The following is a 15,383-nucleotide window of genomic DNA, read 5'->3' as shown; positions in this document are numbered from 1 at the left end:
TGGTCCTCTCGCGGCCCCTCTACATCACTGCCCTATTGCTACTGCTTGCAGCCTGGGAGCAAGCCTACAGCCGCATCCGTCACAGCCTGGCCCACCTGGGAGCCTTGGCCCTGCCCCGTAGGTAAGGCTATTTTGAGGTCAGGAGGAGATTACTCTAGGTAATCAGGTAGTCAGGTAGGAGAATACAAAGGCCCAAGAGTTGTATTGCCTCATTTCTTCACCGCTCGGGTAAGAGATGCTGCTGTTAAAGGGCCATGATGAATGGGATTCCATGAGAGGAGGGCAGGTTACGAGGTCCATGGTCTGCGAGGATGCCGATAAGAGACGAAATCCACTTCTGCAAGAGAGGTCGCAGAAGACGAAGGTAGCATTAGTGCTGAGCCTTCTGCCATGAGGGTGCCTCTGCTGCTCCCGTTTTCCATTTGCTGCCTCAGGGATGATAACGTGACCCTCGGAGACAAAGTGAAATGATGCAAAGTGATAGCCGTCTCGGAGGGATCAGCCTGGGTCACTCTCTAGATTTATGGAGGATTAGACACACGGAGGCACCTCCTTTCACCATGGCTGAGGCCCAGGAAGAGAAGGCCGTCAACACAACACAACACACTGCACCGCCACTCATCCCCTCCCCTGTAAGACCTGCTCTCACAAGGAACTATCAAGATGACGCAAGTTCATTGCCCTGGGGCAGGATAACCCTCAAGAAGAAGGGATTCTGCAGCTGCGGTTGACCTTCCATAGCCCTTCCAGACTTGTTATGCTGCCTGATACTCACTACGCTCTGTGATGAAGAGGAGCTGGGTTTTTCAACCTGGAGTTGGAAGGAAAATGCCATTTCGTCTCTGACTGTGCAGCTGTAAGGATGTGATTCTGAGCTGCCAGTGGCTGTGTACGTGGCCATGGTTTCCGACAGCCCAAGATAACGAAGCTGACCAGGTAGAGAGAAACGGAAATGAGAGGTGGATGGGGAGAAACCGGGTGAGCCCGAGCCCCTGCTTTTAGCCAGCTTCACGGTAAGCCTTCCTGCCACTCAGCTCTGAGGGTCAAGAAATTGCCTCGAATGTTTTGCTCATGCTGGTGTGAGATAGGTTCCTGTCACTTACAACCTAGAGAGTCACAGATAACCACTGGTTTAAGCAACTCCATTTTACCCAAGATGAAGTTGAAGCCAGCAGAGATCAAGTAACTCGTCCTCCGAGGCTGAGCTGGTCAGTGGCAGAGCTAAGCCAGAATCCAGTCAATTTAACCACATCGATGCTCAAAGCAGTCTTCAACTCAGGAACAGTTTGGGAACCTCTGCTGTGAGTCAAGAACAGTTCAATGTGAAGGGCCAATCAGATTAGTTTCCCTTCAGGATGTTTGAACAAGAGTCCGGAGAGAAAGTGAAAAGGAAGGCAGAGTTGCAAGCTAATCTAGTGATATTTGCTTTACCAGCCCTTTAGAGTTAGTATTCCACACCCAGACAGCTGTATTTTAGATACCCAAGTTCACTGCACAGTTGTAAACAGAATCAGTGGGTTTATATTCAGACTCTAACTTACGAGCTCTGTGACCTTGGGTAATTCCCTCACTTTCCCTGGTTTCCTCTGTGTTAGAATAATACTTCCGCATATGACTAATAAATGAGCCAGTATATATGGAGGACATCTATGCCCTGGAAAGCACCCCACAGACCTTGTAGCCACAAGCATCACAATGTTATTATGCTATGAATGTTTGTCACACTGAAACCATGGCCAACAGCTGGTTTCTATGGAGCCCTTAATCCTTTGATTCACTGTCTCCTTCTGTCCACTCCCAACTGTCAACATCCAAACTGGAAGATAAAGGGGTTGACCTGAAAAAGAAATCTGAAGCACTGCTGGAAGCAAAGGTTTTGGGTGGAAGGCCTAAGGAATTTGGGGAATTCCCTTTTTCCCATAGTGGGAAACTGGAGGCAAGGGTGTCCCCTGGTGGGCAGTTTAAGTGCTGCAATCAGAGGCGGAGGGTTACTCCATTGGTGCTGTTGTCTCCAACACAAATGTTCTTGGGTTATACGTCATGTTTTATGTAATGTGTTGATGACATACAGGACTGATTCTGGATGCAGATGTCCCTCACAGAGGGCAGGGCCCCGTGGGAATATCTGTGATCTTTTCCATCCCAAACATCTGAATGGGCTCCTCAGGCCAGACCTTTTCCCTCCGATGACTCTCTCTGAGGTTGGGATGGAAATGTCGGGATCAGAAAGAAGTACAGCCAGTCAGAGAGCACGTGTTGGATACTCCATCACTAGCAAATATAGCTGTAGGTTTAGGGATTTAAATAACAGTAAGAAGCAGCAGCCTGTAATGTGTATGAAACGGCAGCAGAACATAGTGGAAAGTAAATGAACTTTGGAGGCTCAATTTTTACCTCTATCTTTAGTGATGGTGATTTTGGATAAGTTTCTTAAACACTCCCAGCCTCAGTTTCCTAATTTGGGAGCTTGTTGGATTCCTTGGACTCTAGACTTTAGAGAGTGATTATGGCGATTACATGATATAATGCCAAACACTGAGCACTTAGTTTGGGCTTAATAAGTATTTGTTATTTTTCTCTGCACACTGACTAGACACATCTTCAAACCTGTCTCCCACTGATCCTCCAGTGCTTCCACGCAACTACCCCATTATTCAGATATTCACGGAGCACTCCTTACCTGCCCGCGTTGCTGTGTCTCGGCAAGAAAGTGGAAGGAGGGAGAGGTAAAAGGAAAACTGACAAGAAGTGTTGAGGAGATGGAGCAACTGGAACTTTTAAACACTCCTAGTGGAAATGTAAGTTCATACAACTACTCTGGATAAACAGTAGAATCTACCAAACCTGGCCACATGCATACCTCATGACCCAGAATTTCCACATCTAGCACATACTCGGCAGAAATGTGCTCATGTATTCACCAAAAGACATGCACAAGAACGTTCATGACAGCACTAATTATAATAACCCCAAACTGGAAACAGCCCAAATGCCCATCCACAGTAGAACAGATAAATCCATTGTGGTGTAATCATACCATGGAAAACTCAACCAGCAATAGCCATGAACAAACTGCAATTACCCACAACAACATGAAGGCATCTCATAAACATAATCTTGAGTGAAGGAAACCAGACAAAAGAGTATACACCATGTGATTCCGTTTCAGTAAAAGTCAAAAACAGGCAAAGTTAGTCAATGGTGTTTGAAGTCAAGCTAGCAGTTTCCTTTGGGGTAAGTGATGGTGAGGGGGTGTATAAAAGAGCTTTGGGGGACGTTAATGTTTTGTTTCATGATCTGGGTGCTGATTATATGGGAAATTCACTTTGCGAACTAGGCGTACGTGTAGTATTCCTGCACTTTTCCCTATATATGTTATATTTCAATATGTCTGGTTAAAGAATGTGGTCTGTGTTTTGAAAGTGTCTTCATCAAGGAGTAGACAAGGTTTCTTAAAAAATCCTATAGCAGCATGAGAAATGGCCTGGAGAGAAGAGAGTGGAGGCAGGGAGACCAGTTAGAAGGCAATTGCACATGGTCAAGCGAGAGATGATGACTTGAGCTTGGATAGTAGTGGTGGGAACACAAAATAGGCAGGTAGGGGAGAGGAGAGCGTGAAATAGGACAATGGAGTGTCATCCTAGGTCACAAGAGAGGGAATATGGAAAGTGAAGCAGGTTTGGCAGGAGGAAGGTGGAGAGAGGTGGGTTTGGTTTTCCACTGAGGTGTCTGGGAAACATTTAAATGGAGATGTCCAGGGAACAATGGGCAGTTTGGAGCTGGAATTCAGGATGGAGGGTGGAGCTGGAACTGTAGGTGTGGGATTTGGGAGTTACTTGCATAGAAATGGTAGTTAAGCCTTTGGAGTAGATGATACCAGCTGGGGAGAGGGCAGATGAGTTGAACGCCATGACCATGGACATGTCCAGACTATTGCCTTCAATGTTACCTCAGAGAGTCCTTGGCTCCCATGCATTTTATGATCCGTAGTCCTCTCCACATCCCTCTGTGTAGATTCCCCATCGTTCCCCTCCAGGTATCCAAATTTATTCATCCTTCTGAGGGGCTTGTCTCAAGCTCCTTCTCTTTGATTGTCCCTTCCTAGATTACCTTGGCTTGATTTATTTCTCCTCTAAACATTTACTGTATTTGTAACAGCCAAACTTCTAATTACCTGCGTGTGTCCTCTGTGAGTTAAGATATGCATTCAGCTGCTATAACAAAGGTCAAAATAACAGTGACTTAAACGAGACAAATGTTTCTTTTTCTCTCATGTACTAGATGGAGTGTAAGCAGACCCAAGCTGATAAGGTGATTTCATAGTGCTGGGGACCTAGGCTTCTTCCATCTTGTTGCTCTGTCAAAATCTAAGATAGCTGCTACTGCTCCCACCATTTCATCTGTGTTCCAGCCAGGAGCAGGAAGAAAAGGAAGTGGAGGGAAGGTCCTTTCCGTTTAAGGCTATGTCCTGGAAATTGCACACATCACTTCTGCTTATATCCCTTTAGCCAGAACTTAGTTACTTGGCCACCCTTAGCTGCAAAGGACTCTGGGAAATATACCTTTAGCTGGAAGGTTGTGTGCTTAACGCTGGGGTTCTATTATTAAAGAAGAAAGCGGGAGGGACTTCCCTGGTGGTGCAGTGGTTAAGAATCCGCCTGCCAATGCAGGGGACATGGGCTCATTTCCTGGTCCGGGAAGATCCCACATGCTGTGGAGCAACTAAGCCTGTGCGCCACAACTACTGAACATGCGGTCTAGAGCCTGCACTCTAGAGCCCGCGAGCCACACACAGCTGCTGAGCCCACGTGCCGCAACTACTGAAACCCGCGCACCTAGAGCCCATGCTCCACAACAAGAGAAGCCAACGCAATGAGAAGCCCGCGCACTGCAACGAAGAGTAGCCCCCGCTAGTTGCAACTAGAGAAAGCCCACGTACAGCAACGAAGACCCAACGCAGCCAAAAATAAATAAATTAATTAAAAAAAAAGAAGAAGAGGAAGAAAGGGAGAAACAGATATTGGATGATATCCAAAAGCCTCTACAGCATGTTCAATGAACTGAAGGATTTATAGGTTTATAATGCACCTTTTCTAGTTTTTCCTATAGATATTTGGCTGTATAGGTACTTGTCTTACCCACAGTTTTATAATCTTGAAGATAAGGACTCTCCTATGCATCCTTGAGTCCCTCTGATCTTACATATATTTTTAAAAAATGATACTAGTTTTATGTTCACCCACAGTGTTCAACCTAATGTTCCTTAATACTTGCTAATTAAAGTTAAGCTGACCTACAGGAGAATGGCTAAAACAGGAATTCTTGTCACCATGGTCATAACGCCTGGCTGACAGAAATTCTTAGGGCCCCTGGTGTCAGGGCTTAGATGGCCCCTGCCAGGAGCCAGATCCCTATCCACATACAGGAGGACTTTCTTCCAGAGGGTTCTGACTACCAAGGAACCAGGTCAGAGCCCAGGTCTTCCATGCAGACTTTGTGAGGCCATGCAGGAAAGCCAGAGAGCCACCATTCACTCATTTGTTCAATCAACAAACAGTATTGAGCCCCTTCTCCATGACAGGCGCAAGGTGTGTTGGAAACACGTCGGGGTCTGAGGCAGACATGAGGTTGATTGTTCAGATGGTACAACAGACATAGAGAGTAAATGCATTGTGATGGGGAGGTTTAAGATGCTCCAGGAGCAGGTCCTGGGAGACCTGACCCACAGGGAAGGTCCAGGGGAGGCACCAGAGGGCCCAGAGAAGGACGGGAATCAGGAACCATCCAAAGAAAGGTTCACCTTTGGCTCACTGAAGTCGTAACTTCGGATTCCAATTTCCCGGGCCCTCGGGTTTCAGGCAATTAAGCCGGGCTGGTGAGAGGAGGAAGGAGCAGCCACTGAAGCGTGGATGGGAAGGAAGCAGGTATGACTGAGACCAGATTATGAGGACAGCCCTGTAGGGACTAAGTCAGAAAGCACTCTGAGGTCTGTGGCCTGGCTGCTGGCATATCTGCTTTTCCTGCAGTGGAATCTGGACTGTGTCACTAAGACCACATCCTTCTCTCAGGTTGAGGGTAGGGGGACTTACCGGAGTCTAAACAGAGCAAAAGGAAGGCAGAGGGACTTCCCACGAAGCTCTCTCCCCAGGTGGGGGGGAGGTGGAACTGAGGAGAAACAGCTCAGTGCTGAATTCTCTCCAGTTCAGGAGCTGGCCACCGAAAGCATGAATCAACGTCTCCGGGGGCACAAAGTCAGAGGAAAATGTAGACAAAAATGGGCAGGGGGGTGCAAAAGCCAGAGCACTGAAATACTCTGTTTGCTCATAAGTGCCTGAAAAATGCAGTTATATCTCTCCAACCACCTCCACCCTCTCTGGCCTCTTGCTTCATATTTATCCCCTCTGGATGCTTTCCAAAAGGCTCCCATCCCTCATGCACTTTTCCCTCAGGAAATGAAGAAAACAGTATCACTCAACAGTCACCTGATTTGTGTAAAGGACTTGGACTCTTTGTTGAGTATTCAGTGGAAGTAACCCAGGACTAGGGGGCAGAGGGTCTGGGGTCTAGTCCCAATTCTGTCACTAAGTTACAGTGTGGCTGTCACCTTTCTGGCCCTTGGACTCTTCCTCTGCAAATGGAAACAGTAATGTGCTCTGCCTCAGATGGAGGTGGTGAGTACACAATGAAATCATACCAAAGTTAAAAGGCTGTTGTTACATAAATAGAAATCTGTCAGAGGATGGATCCTTCCTCTGCAACGCAGAACAGCTCCTAGAAGCTGGGACCAACTCCAGCTAGAGAATACAGCAGCCGCAGCCGTACCTGTGAGAAAAGGTACCACTAGCAGCATTCTGTGTTATGGCACCCAGCTGGCTGCATTTTCGGTAAATACGTACATTGAGGTACATGCGTTCAGTGGGATACAATGTAGCAATGAGAATGAGCAAACTTAAGCTCCACCCAACCTCATGGATAAATCTCACAAACATAAAGTTGAAAAAAAGAAGCAAGTCACTAAAGAATGCATGCACTATGATTCTATTTATGTAACATCTATAATCACACAAAATTAAGACACACTGTTGAAGGAGGTGTCCATATGGGTAAATCCACAAAGAGAAACCTATGAATTATTATCACAGAAGTCAGAATAGCTGGTATCTCCTTTGGGGAAGGAGGGAAGGGGTTTACATATTTGGAGGGGTTGGGGAGAAGGGCTGCTGGGGAGCTGGCACTCCCTGTTTCTTGCCTTGAGAGGGGTTACATCTGTGTTCACTTTACAGTTACTAAATTGTGCCGGGTTGTTAAACATATACGTTTTACGTAGTCTTCTGGATATATAATCTATCCTAGAATTGAAAAATCATAAAGGCATCTGAAATCAACAGGGAGCCACCCCAAATTAGAATAATAGCCTCAGAGATGCACTTCCTCAATTTTATAAATAAAGAGGCTGAAGCCCAGAGAGGTTGCAAGTCTTGCTGAAGGTCACATAGTGTGTCACTAGTGGAACTGGCCTAGAATGAAGGCCAACAACTCCTAACTCAGGTCCTCCACCACCTTCCGTCTCTCCGAAGAGGCCTCCTTGTGGAATGGTGCAGGTTGGGGGCACGGCTGTTATGCCTGGGAGTGCCCTTGTTTTGTGAAAAAGGAAAAAGGCAAGCTATTGGGCTGATATAGTGAAGAGCTGGTATAAACCCTGAAGACTGTAAACACTTTTCAAATGGAATTTTTAAAATATGTCCCTTCAACGTTCTATCTTGATAATGACAAAATTACGGAAAAGAAATACCAGAAATCTCTGGCCACCCTGAGATCTATGGTTTGACTGTGCTCCATCTGATTTGCAGATAGTATCGGATGAAGCTGGTTTGAAGGGACGGGGTGGGGGAGGACGGAGGACAGGGGAGCCAGGAAGTCTGCAATTTTATTGACTTATCCACCTGGCCTAGGTGAGACCCTAGCCCTGGGACAGCCAGGAAAGGAACCTCTGCTATCTCTCTGAGAGCTTTTTTGTTTTGTTTAGAGGTCAATTACTTCCCATTTGGGAAACTTGTGAACATTAAGAGGTGACCCGAGTGACGGGACTGAACGAGGCAGATAAGAGGCTGATTGCTTACAGAGCGGCTCCCTGGTGAAAGCCCTGCCTTGGATAAGCTGTGGTTGGTAAGACACACAAAAAGGGACAGCTTTCAGTGCGAAGGAGAGATTGCAGGACGGAAGATGGGCAGCTGGGGGTGGGCTTGATGATCTGGGAGAGGGATGTGTTTTAAAGTGATCCTGACAGGATCACTTAAAGTGGGGAGTTGGGAGAAGAGAGTTTTCCTTTACTCTCCTTTCCTTTTGGAAAGAAATCTCCTTGGTGTCCTGGGAATCTCAAACTTCCACATGCTCATTTGAAGAAAAAAGCCACATGGGTTGCACACGGACAAGGTTTTGTTATAGGTTTTGCTTGTTTGCTTAGGTCAGCAAATATGGATGCTACGGCAATCTGGACAGCAAAACAGAAAATGTCCCAGGTCAATGAAACATCTTGGGTATACGTGAAAGCAACACCCACTCCTGCCTTCCGAAGCCCCTCAGCCAATTGATTGCAGTTTACAAAGTCCCAGAAGGTAGCCTTGAACTGTATCTCAAATTACTAGAAAATAGGACTCTAGCTTTGGCATGTGCCCATTTACTCTTCTCCTTTCCTAAGTCCTAGACCTTGCCCAGACCCTCTCCCAGTAAGTAGTGTCATTCCCACCCTAATCACCAGGCTTAATCCACCTCCTCTAAGCACCTTCTCTAAGCATCCCAGCTCACACTGGCTTTTCATTCTTTTTAGAGAGCTTATTGTGTGTCTGACTTGACATGCAGCATATATCACCTTGTATTTTCAGATACCTTTCTCATGTTAGTCTCTGGTATCCAATTAGATAATAAATTCCATCAGGACGCCAGCCAAATCTTATTTTCTCTTGCGTCCCATGTTCAGCAATGACTGAGATATTGATGATTGAACTAAGCCCCTGTCCCCTTCACTCCCAGGCTTGACCACAGTCATCGATCTCCCTCCTGGGCTTTTCCATGTGGCAAAAAGCATGGAGGGAGCTCAGGCGGCAAAGCCTATTCAGAACAACACTACTGTACACCTGAAACTAACACAGTATTGTAAATCAACTATGCTCCAAAAAAAAAAAAAAAAACGAACAACACGTGTCTGGTAACCACTCTTTGGGTTGCAAGAGGGTGGGAGGGTGAAGAGAATAGCATTTATTAATTTTCTACTCTGCGCCAAGTATCAATACTTTGCTAGATCCATACAATGATGACCTACATTTCTACGTAAGAACTTTGCCCAAAGGAGAACAAAAGATTTTTTAAAATTAACCTATAGTAGTTTAGAATCTTATCTCGGGAAAATTTAATACAACTCACTGAACAACTGAGGGCCAGACAGATGGTTAGGCAGTGTCAGCATTAAACTTAAACTCAACTGTCATGAATCTAAGGCCAGTGTCCACAGGTAACTTTTCCTCTTGTAAGGAATACCCACCCCCCGGCAAAGTGAAAGAAGTATGATATCACTGTGTGACAATTTTCTCATGATGGAGATTTTAACTGTAATCTCTATATTTTTTTTTAGTCTTAGCTTAATTGACCAAGGAATATTTATTGAGATTTCTTAATTTAAAATATACAGACATTTCTTAATTTAAAATATACTTTTTAATCCCAGGGGTGCAAGACTAACTATAATTGAAAAACACTTCAGGGCATTTCTAAATACACTTTTATTAACAGATATTTATGGAGAAATAAAAGAGAAAAGGGATGAAACCAAAAAAGAGAGAAAATATAAGGAAATGGTAGTAAGGAGAAATGTGAATACTTACCCTTGTTTTTAACTTAAACTTTAAGAGATGTAAGCTGTCAATTGTCAGGCATCGTTTACCAAGCAGTCCCTGTTTCCCATGTTGGCAAAAAACAACCAGGGCAGATGCAGAAATGAGAAAATGCAGGGCCAGTACAATTTAATTAAAATTAGAATTTATTAAATAATAGAATTGAACTTTTGACAAGTTAGTGGTCCAGGGGATGAAGAAGCAGAGTTTTTCATTGTTTAAAAAATGATATCCAAGGAAAAAGAAAAGAGCCTGATTTTTATACTAGTACCTGCCAAAGACAACTTTCTTATTTGATTCCCATGTTCCCATTAACAAAATGAGTTTGTTCTCAGTCTTCAGTTTGCATGATTTCAGACATATTTGCGCCTGGGGGAATTGTAACTTTCCCTAAAGTTCAGGCTTTCTGCCCATCCTGTTAGGACTTATGGACAAGTGGGAGCCTCCTTTTCTGATGTGGAATTTAGAAACCTACTACCTTCTGAAAGAAAACCTACTGGGGCTGGTTGGGAAGGAGATGGAGAGAGGTAACCTCTCCAGAGCTGAATCCAAGTTTTGTCTCTCTAGGGATTTCTCTATGTACTGAAGACTTAGAACTTCTGAGTTTCATTTTTACTTTAATTTGAAGTCGTTGAGCAGAAACCGAGAGGTGGATAGATTCTAATGGCCTACACACAAGGCAAACACACACTGATATATTTAGTCTATTTACTCAAGAGGCTGAGCTGTACACAGGAGATAAAATGCACTTACAGTGAGGGAAGAACTAGAGTGTGGTGGATATCCTCTGGAGAACAATTGTGCCTCCAGAAAAAAGCGCTCCACTGGATACTGAGTCCCAGGGAGTGCAGCCCGTGGAAGGGGTGGGGGGCGCAGATTAAGCCCTGCAGGAGGACCGGCTCGAACAAGTCTTCCTCTTCCAGGCTCTTCATCCCCCTCCCCTAGCTCATCTCTTTTTCTCCTTCTTTCCCCCACCCCCTGTTGCCTTTAATCAGGGGATCGAGGCCCTCCAGAGCACCCCCATCACCTCCCCATTCCCTGGGGCTGCTGCACACAAATTAAGGAGCCTCTCAGCCCCTGTATTTGAGGCCTGAAAAGTCACCTGCCTCAGAACTACTACTCTGACGCCCGAAACTGCCAGCCACCCTTGGCTTTCCTCCCTCCCAGTGCTGCTTCGTGGGCGGCTGGCGGAGGCCCCGCGTTGCGTCTCTTGGGAGAAGAACGCCCCCAGGGCCTTCAGCTGGATGGCTAGTCGAAGGCAATTCCTAGTCCCAGGGATCGCTCGGGAGAGAAGTGCCATCGGGTCGCCTGTTTCCTCCACGGCGGCGCTCCCTCATCCCGGCCGCGATCGGTTAGCGGAGAGGCGGGACCGAGCATCTATCTGTTCAGGGTGGCGCATCCGAGCCAAGACGCCTCACCAGGCCCTGACCCCCTGAAGCGTGGCGGGCAGATGGCCCTGCGGGTTGGCGCTCGGTTCCCCCCCGCTGAAGCCAGAGCTGGCCTGGGGTGCGGGGGGCGCGGGGGGCGCGCCGGCGTAGCCGCCGCCGTAGGGAGCGCTGTAGGCAGCGCCCGCGTAGCCGCCGAAACAGGAATAGGGCGCCGCGGCCGCGCCATAGGGGCCGGAGAAGGCGGGCGTGCGGGGGCCCAGGCAGGGCTTGCCATCCCGCACCAGCACGGGCACCGCCACCCGGCGCGGCGCTAGCGGGTGGCCCGCCAGTTCCAGGGACTTGTCCTGGCGCTGTCTCTTGCACTTATAGCGCCGGTTCTGGAACCAGATCTTGACCTGTGTCGACGTGAGCTGCAACGCGCTGGCCAGGTGCTCGCGTTCCGGCGCCGACAGGTACCGCTGCTGCTTGAAGCGCCGCTCCAGAGCCAGCACCTGCGCCTGCGAGAAGAGCACGCGCGGCTTCCGCCGGGGCCGCCCTTTGGGATGCTCCGAGCCATCCCCGCGCGCGCCGCCGCCGCTGTCACCCACGTCGCGCTCCTGCACCCGGGTCCCGTCGCAGAGGGGCGAGGCTGCGCTGAGGCCGGACTCTAAAAGCACAGGAAGGAACACCGTCAGCGCCAGCCTAAGGCTCACCCGAGAGATTCTTACACTGTTTTCAAGGGACGCCCCTCCCCTCCTAGTAGCCTTCACTTGGGGTCCCCGTCTCTCCCTTCTGCTGACTCCTCACCCCGTCCCAGAGCTTGTTCCTTTCCCCCAAGCTCTGTCGCTTTTGCAGCTGCTGGAACATAATACAAATTGTGACACTCAGCGGTACCCAGTGTACAGTCGTTTCCCCAAAGGTAGACTCTTGATCCAGAGTCTAAGCTTCATTTTCTTCTTAGAAATGTCTGTATCTGGGCTGTTTTCTGTGATTGCAATTCTAAAGTGTGGGCGAGTTTGGGGAAACTTTTGCTGCAAGCCTATTAGATAGAGACTGACTTTAGATTGCTCTTGGTGGGGAAAGAGAGAGACAGAGGCAGAGAGAGAGAGAACCAAAATTCGGTGACACGCTTGCCCGGAGGCTCCCATCTGCCGGGCTATCCGTTGTGGCCCGGCGCGCATCGCAGGGTACTTGGTTTCTAGCCCAGGTGCCAGGGTCTCCAGTGCCTCCCACCTTCACCCCATCTTTGCTCGCATCCTTGTCTCTTTGGTCATCAGATGCTCCACTGGCACCAGGAACCCTTCCCATCTTTCTTGGACGCGATGCTCTGTAATCCAAATTAACAACATAAAATAAAACAAAAAATATTTTCGGGCTGTTGATTCTTGGCTCGGAAACTGAGGTTCTCTTTGCGGGGTATATAAAGTTGAGATCCACATTTGGCTTTTTAAAAAGCGTCCTTTTTCTCCTTTGGGGCCTCCCGGGAGAGCGGGTGGCGTTGGCTTCTCCCTGACTTCCTCTTCGGATCGGGCAGCGCCCTCGAAGATAACCCCTGGGCGACTGTGCCCGGGGCCCTCCAAGACGCAGACTTTCCTTCCCTTCTTCCCACATCTCCTGATTTGGCAAAGCTCTGTTTTTTATCCAAGGGTAGGTAGGAAGGAAATGCTGAGTTTTCATGGAAATTCACGCCAGGAGAAAACCGGGAACGGGAAAGGATGCATGCTTTTGGCGAGGCGGAGCAGGGGGCGCCTAAGTAGAGCCGGTACTGCTTGGAATATGACTCCAAATCCACAACCGCGCTGACGCTGTCTCCTGGGGCAAGGGGCTGTTTGGTATTTCAGATTGAGGAAATAAAACCTTCCTTCAGAGAAGCCTGTGCTCAGACAAACTCAGGACATCTCTCCAGGCAAAGAGGAAAGATATTGACGAGGGTTTGTTTTCTTAGCAAATCAGAAAGTAACAGCTGGCCTTCAGTGACTCTGTGGAACAAGCAGGACCCCATTTGGGAGTCGCTGACCACGCAGGCCGAGGGGCTGCAGGCCACTCCGTGCTTTCCCGGTCACAGTTCGGAGCCCCTCTCACCCTGCGTCCCTGAAAGCAAGTTGAGGACGGAGGAGGCGCACAGAATCCCCGAGGGAAGATCCCTTCCACGCGCGATCGGTGGCTGCCGTGGCCCCTGGGCTTAGTTCCTGGAGCCGGGCGCCGGCCCCTTCTCGGCGTCAACCGCAGCCGCAGAACAGCGAGCTGCCCCGGGCGCGCCAGCGGAGGAGGAAAGCCCTGCGGCTGTCTTCAGCTGCCAGGTGACAGCAATGGTCAGAGGAGCGTGACCCCTTTTCCGGCAAAGCCGAAGTGAACGGCAAGCTGGCTGAGCAGCGTTGGGAGAGTTTAAGGTTTAGAGTCCGCTGCAGAAAATTCACAGGTTTCTTTGGGAACACAGCAAAGTGTACTGTTCTCCAGGCTCCTGGAGTAGGTGAATAACCAGCCTGCAAGTCGACGAATAACTCTGAACCAGCATCTTAATTCTCTTCATGTGGTTAGTTTGAGGCTCGAATGGAGTATCCGTGGCACAGCCTGGCCGAGGAAGCCTGACCTGCGAGGCGCCTCTCGGGAGCCCCCAGACCGGCGTGGAGGCTGCGGACCAAGACGCAGAGGTTTGGCAAGAGGAAGAGTAGCCTTTTCATACCCCGGAATGTCGAGCCTCTCCCGCCAAAACTTCCCGGGTGGCAAGAGCCAACCCATCACAACCCCCCCGTCCACCTCTTCCCTTCCTGCCGCTGGACGCAGATGCCTTGGCCTCTCCGCCAGCGCACAAGGTTGCGCCTTCGGAGACCAGGAGCTGAGACTCTGCTGGAGTCGTTGTAAAACGCGAGCTGCCCTTACCGTGCTCCAGGCAGAGGAACGACTGGACTGGCCAGGCCACTCGGCAAGCCCCAAGAAAAGGCTGGGCTGGGATTGACCCCAGAGCCTACGGAGTTTCCACTCCCAAAGCGCCCGGCTGCTTTGATGGCTACACTTTCGGCAGACGGTTTAGGGTATAGAGGATGGGAGATGGCTGGGAAAGCTGGTGGTGATGGAGCACAGCTAAGATACTGTAGAGGGCTTTGCTGTAAGAAAGAGAAGCTGGAGTTTCTGGGAACTGTGGCTGTGGGTCGGGGGCGGGGATGTGTCTGTGGGAATCAGAGGACTGGCTGTGGAAATAGTGAACCCCCAAGATTCAGGACCTCATTTTCGTTAGGATGTCTGGAGGAGATGGTAGAGGGGGCTGAGAGTCCTGTCTTTCGGACTCGTCATGTGAAGGAAAATGGGGCTAGCCCTCGGAGCCGGGAAGACCAGGAGATGCGTGTCCCCCCCGCCACGAGACGATTGGTAATGATCCACCCCACCCCTTGGTTTCCCTGTAGGAGCCAAGACCGAGCGCGTACTCACGTGGCTCGCCCACCGGTTCAGCGTCCATCTCTGTGACTGTCTCACAGAGACCTTTAGGAGACTCTGACCCTTCCTGCCTTCTGTCGCCGTCGCCGCTACCGGCGCTGGGAACCTCCGACCCTAGCTGTTCTGGGACCGGTAGCAGGTACTGAGGGCTTTCCGGGCTCCTCCGTGCACCCCGGAGTTGCAAGGCCTCCGGGCCGATCTGCTCACGCTCCAGCCTCAGGATGTCATTAACCGAAAAGGGAGTGGAGGTGACAGGGTTCAGTAACATCCTGAAGGAGGAGGGGGCGGGGCTGGGGAGTCCCCGGTCCCCACAGTGCGCAGCGCGCTGAGCTTTCCGTTTTGTCGCTGCAGACTCCGCAGACCCAAGGTCTACGATAGTCACCCAGCGCCCCGGACTGCGCCTTCCTCTGGGCCATCCCTCCCAGCCGATTGACCAGGGCCGGGTGACGAAACCGCGGACCCCCATTGGTTCCCGCAGAACCCACGTGTTAACTCAGCATCTCCCCCCGCCCCAGTCCTTTCTTCTCTCGCCCTTCTAATTCCTCTCCAACCCCCAGCCACCTTCCGAAAGGTTTGGGTTCTCGAAAGCAAGGAAAACGGGAGAGAGCGCGCGCACGGCTCGTATCTCGGTGAATACAGTACAAACGGGAGCTTCCGAGGTCAACCCTGGGTCCCTCGGGACTCTGCTAGAGGGTGT

The 15,383-nt window shown here is 49.5% G+C and overlaps 1 protein-coding gene across 1 annotated transcript; it reads right to left on the bottom strand.

The window, feature by feature from the left end:
• Positions 1–11,301: 11,301 nt before the first annotated feature.
• On the bottom strand, positions 11,302–14,954 carry NKX2-6 (NK2 homeobox 6). Its single transcript, XM_036854470.1, has 2 exons — positions 14,681–14,954; positions 11,302–11,921 (listed from the first exon to the last, which is right to left on the bottom strand). Exons 1-2 carry the CDS (start codon positions 14,952–14,954, stop codon positions 11,302–11,304), a joined length of 894 nt encoding a protein of 297 aa, XP_036710365.1.
• Positions 14,955–15,383: the final 429 nt, after the last annotated feature.

This window comes from Balaenoptera musculus, chromosome 6 (genome assembly GCF_009873245.2).
Source record: "Balaenoptera musculus isolate JJ_BM4_2016_0621 chromosome 6, mBalMus1.pri.v3, whole genome shotgun sequence".
In the NCBI taxonomy this organism is placed as follows: Eukaryota; Metazoa; Chordata; class Mammalia; order Artiodactyla; family Balaenopteridae; genus Balaenoptera; species Balaenoptera musculus.
The sequence above is the reverse complement of the archived record's forward strand: the minus strand, read 5'-3'. Positions and strand labels throughout refer to the sequence as shown.

Excerpts from the sequence above, each read along its gene's own strand:
- NKX2-6 (XM_036854470.1), bottom strand. The coding sequence starts at position 14,954 with ATGTTACTGAACCCTGTCACCTCCACTCCCTTTTCGGTTAATGACATC. Across the intron at positions 11,922-14,680 it reads TGAACCGGTGGGCGAGCCAC|AGTCCGGCCTCAGCGCAGCC; the intron begins GTGAGTACGCGC and ends CTGTGCTTTTAG.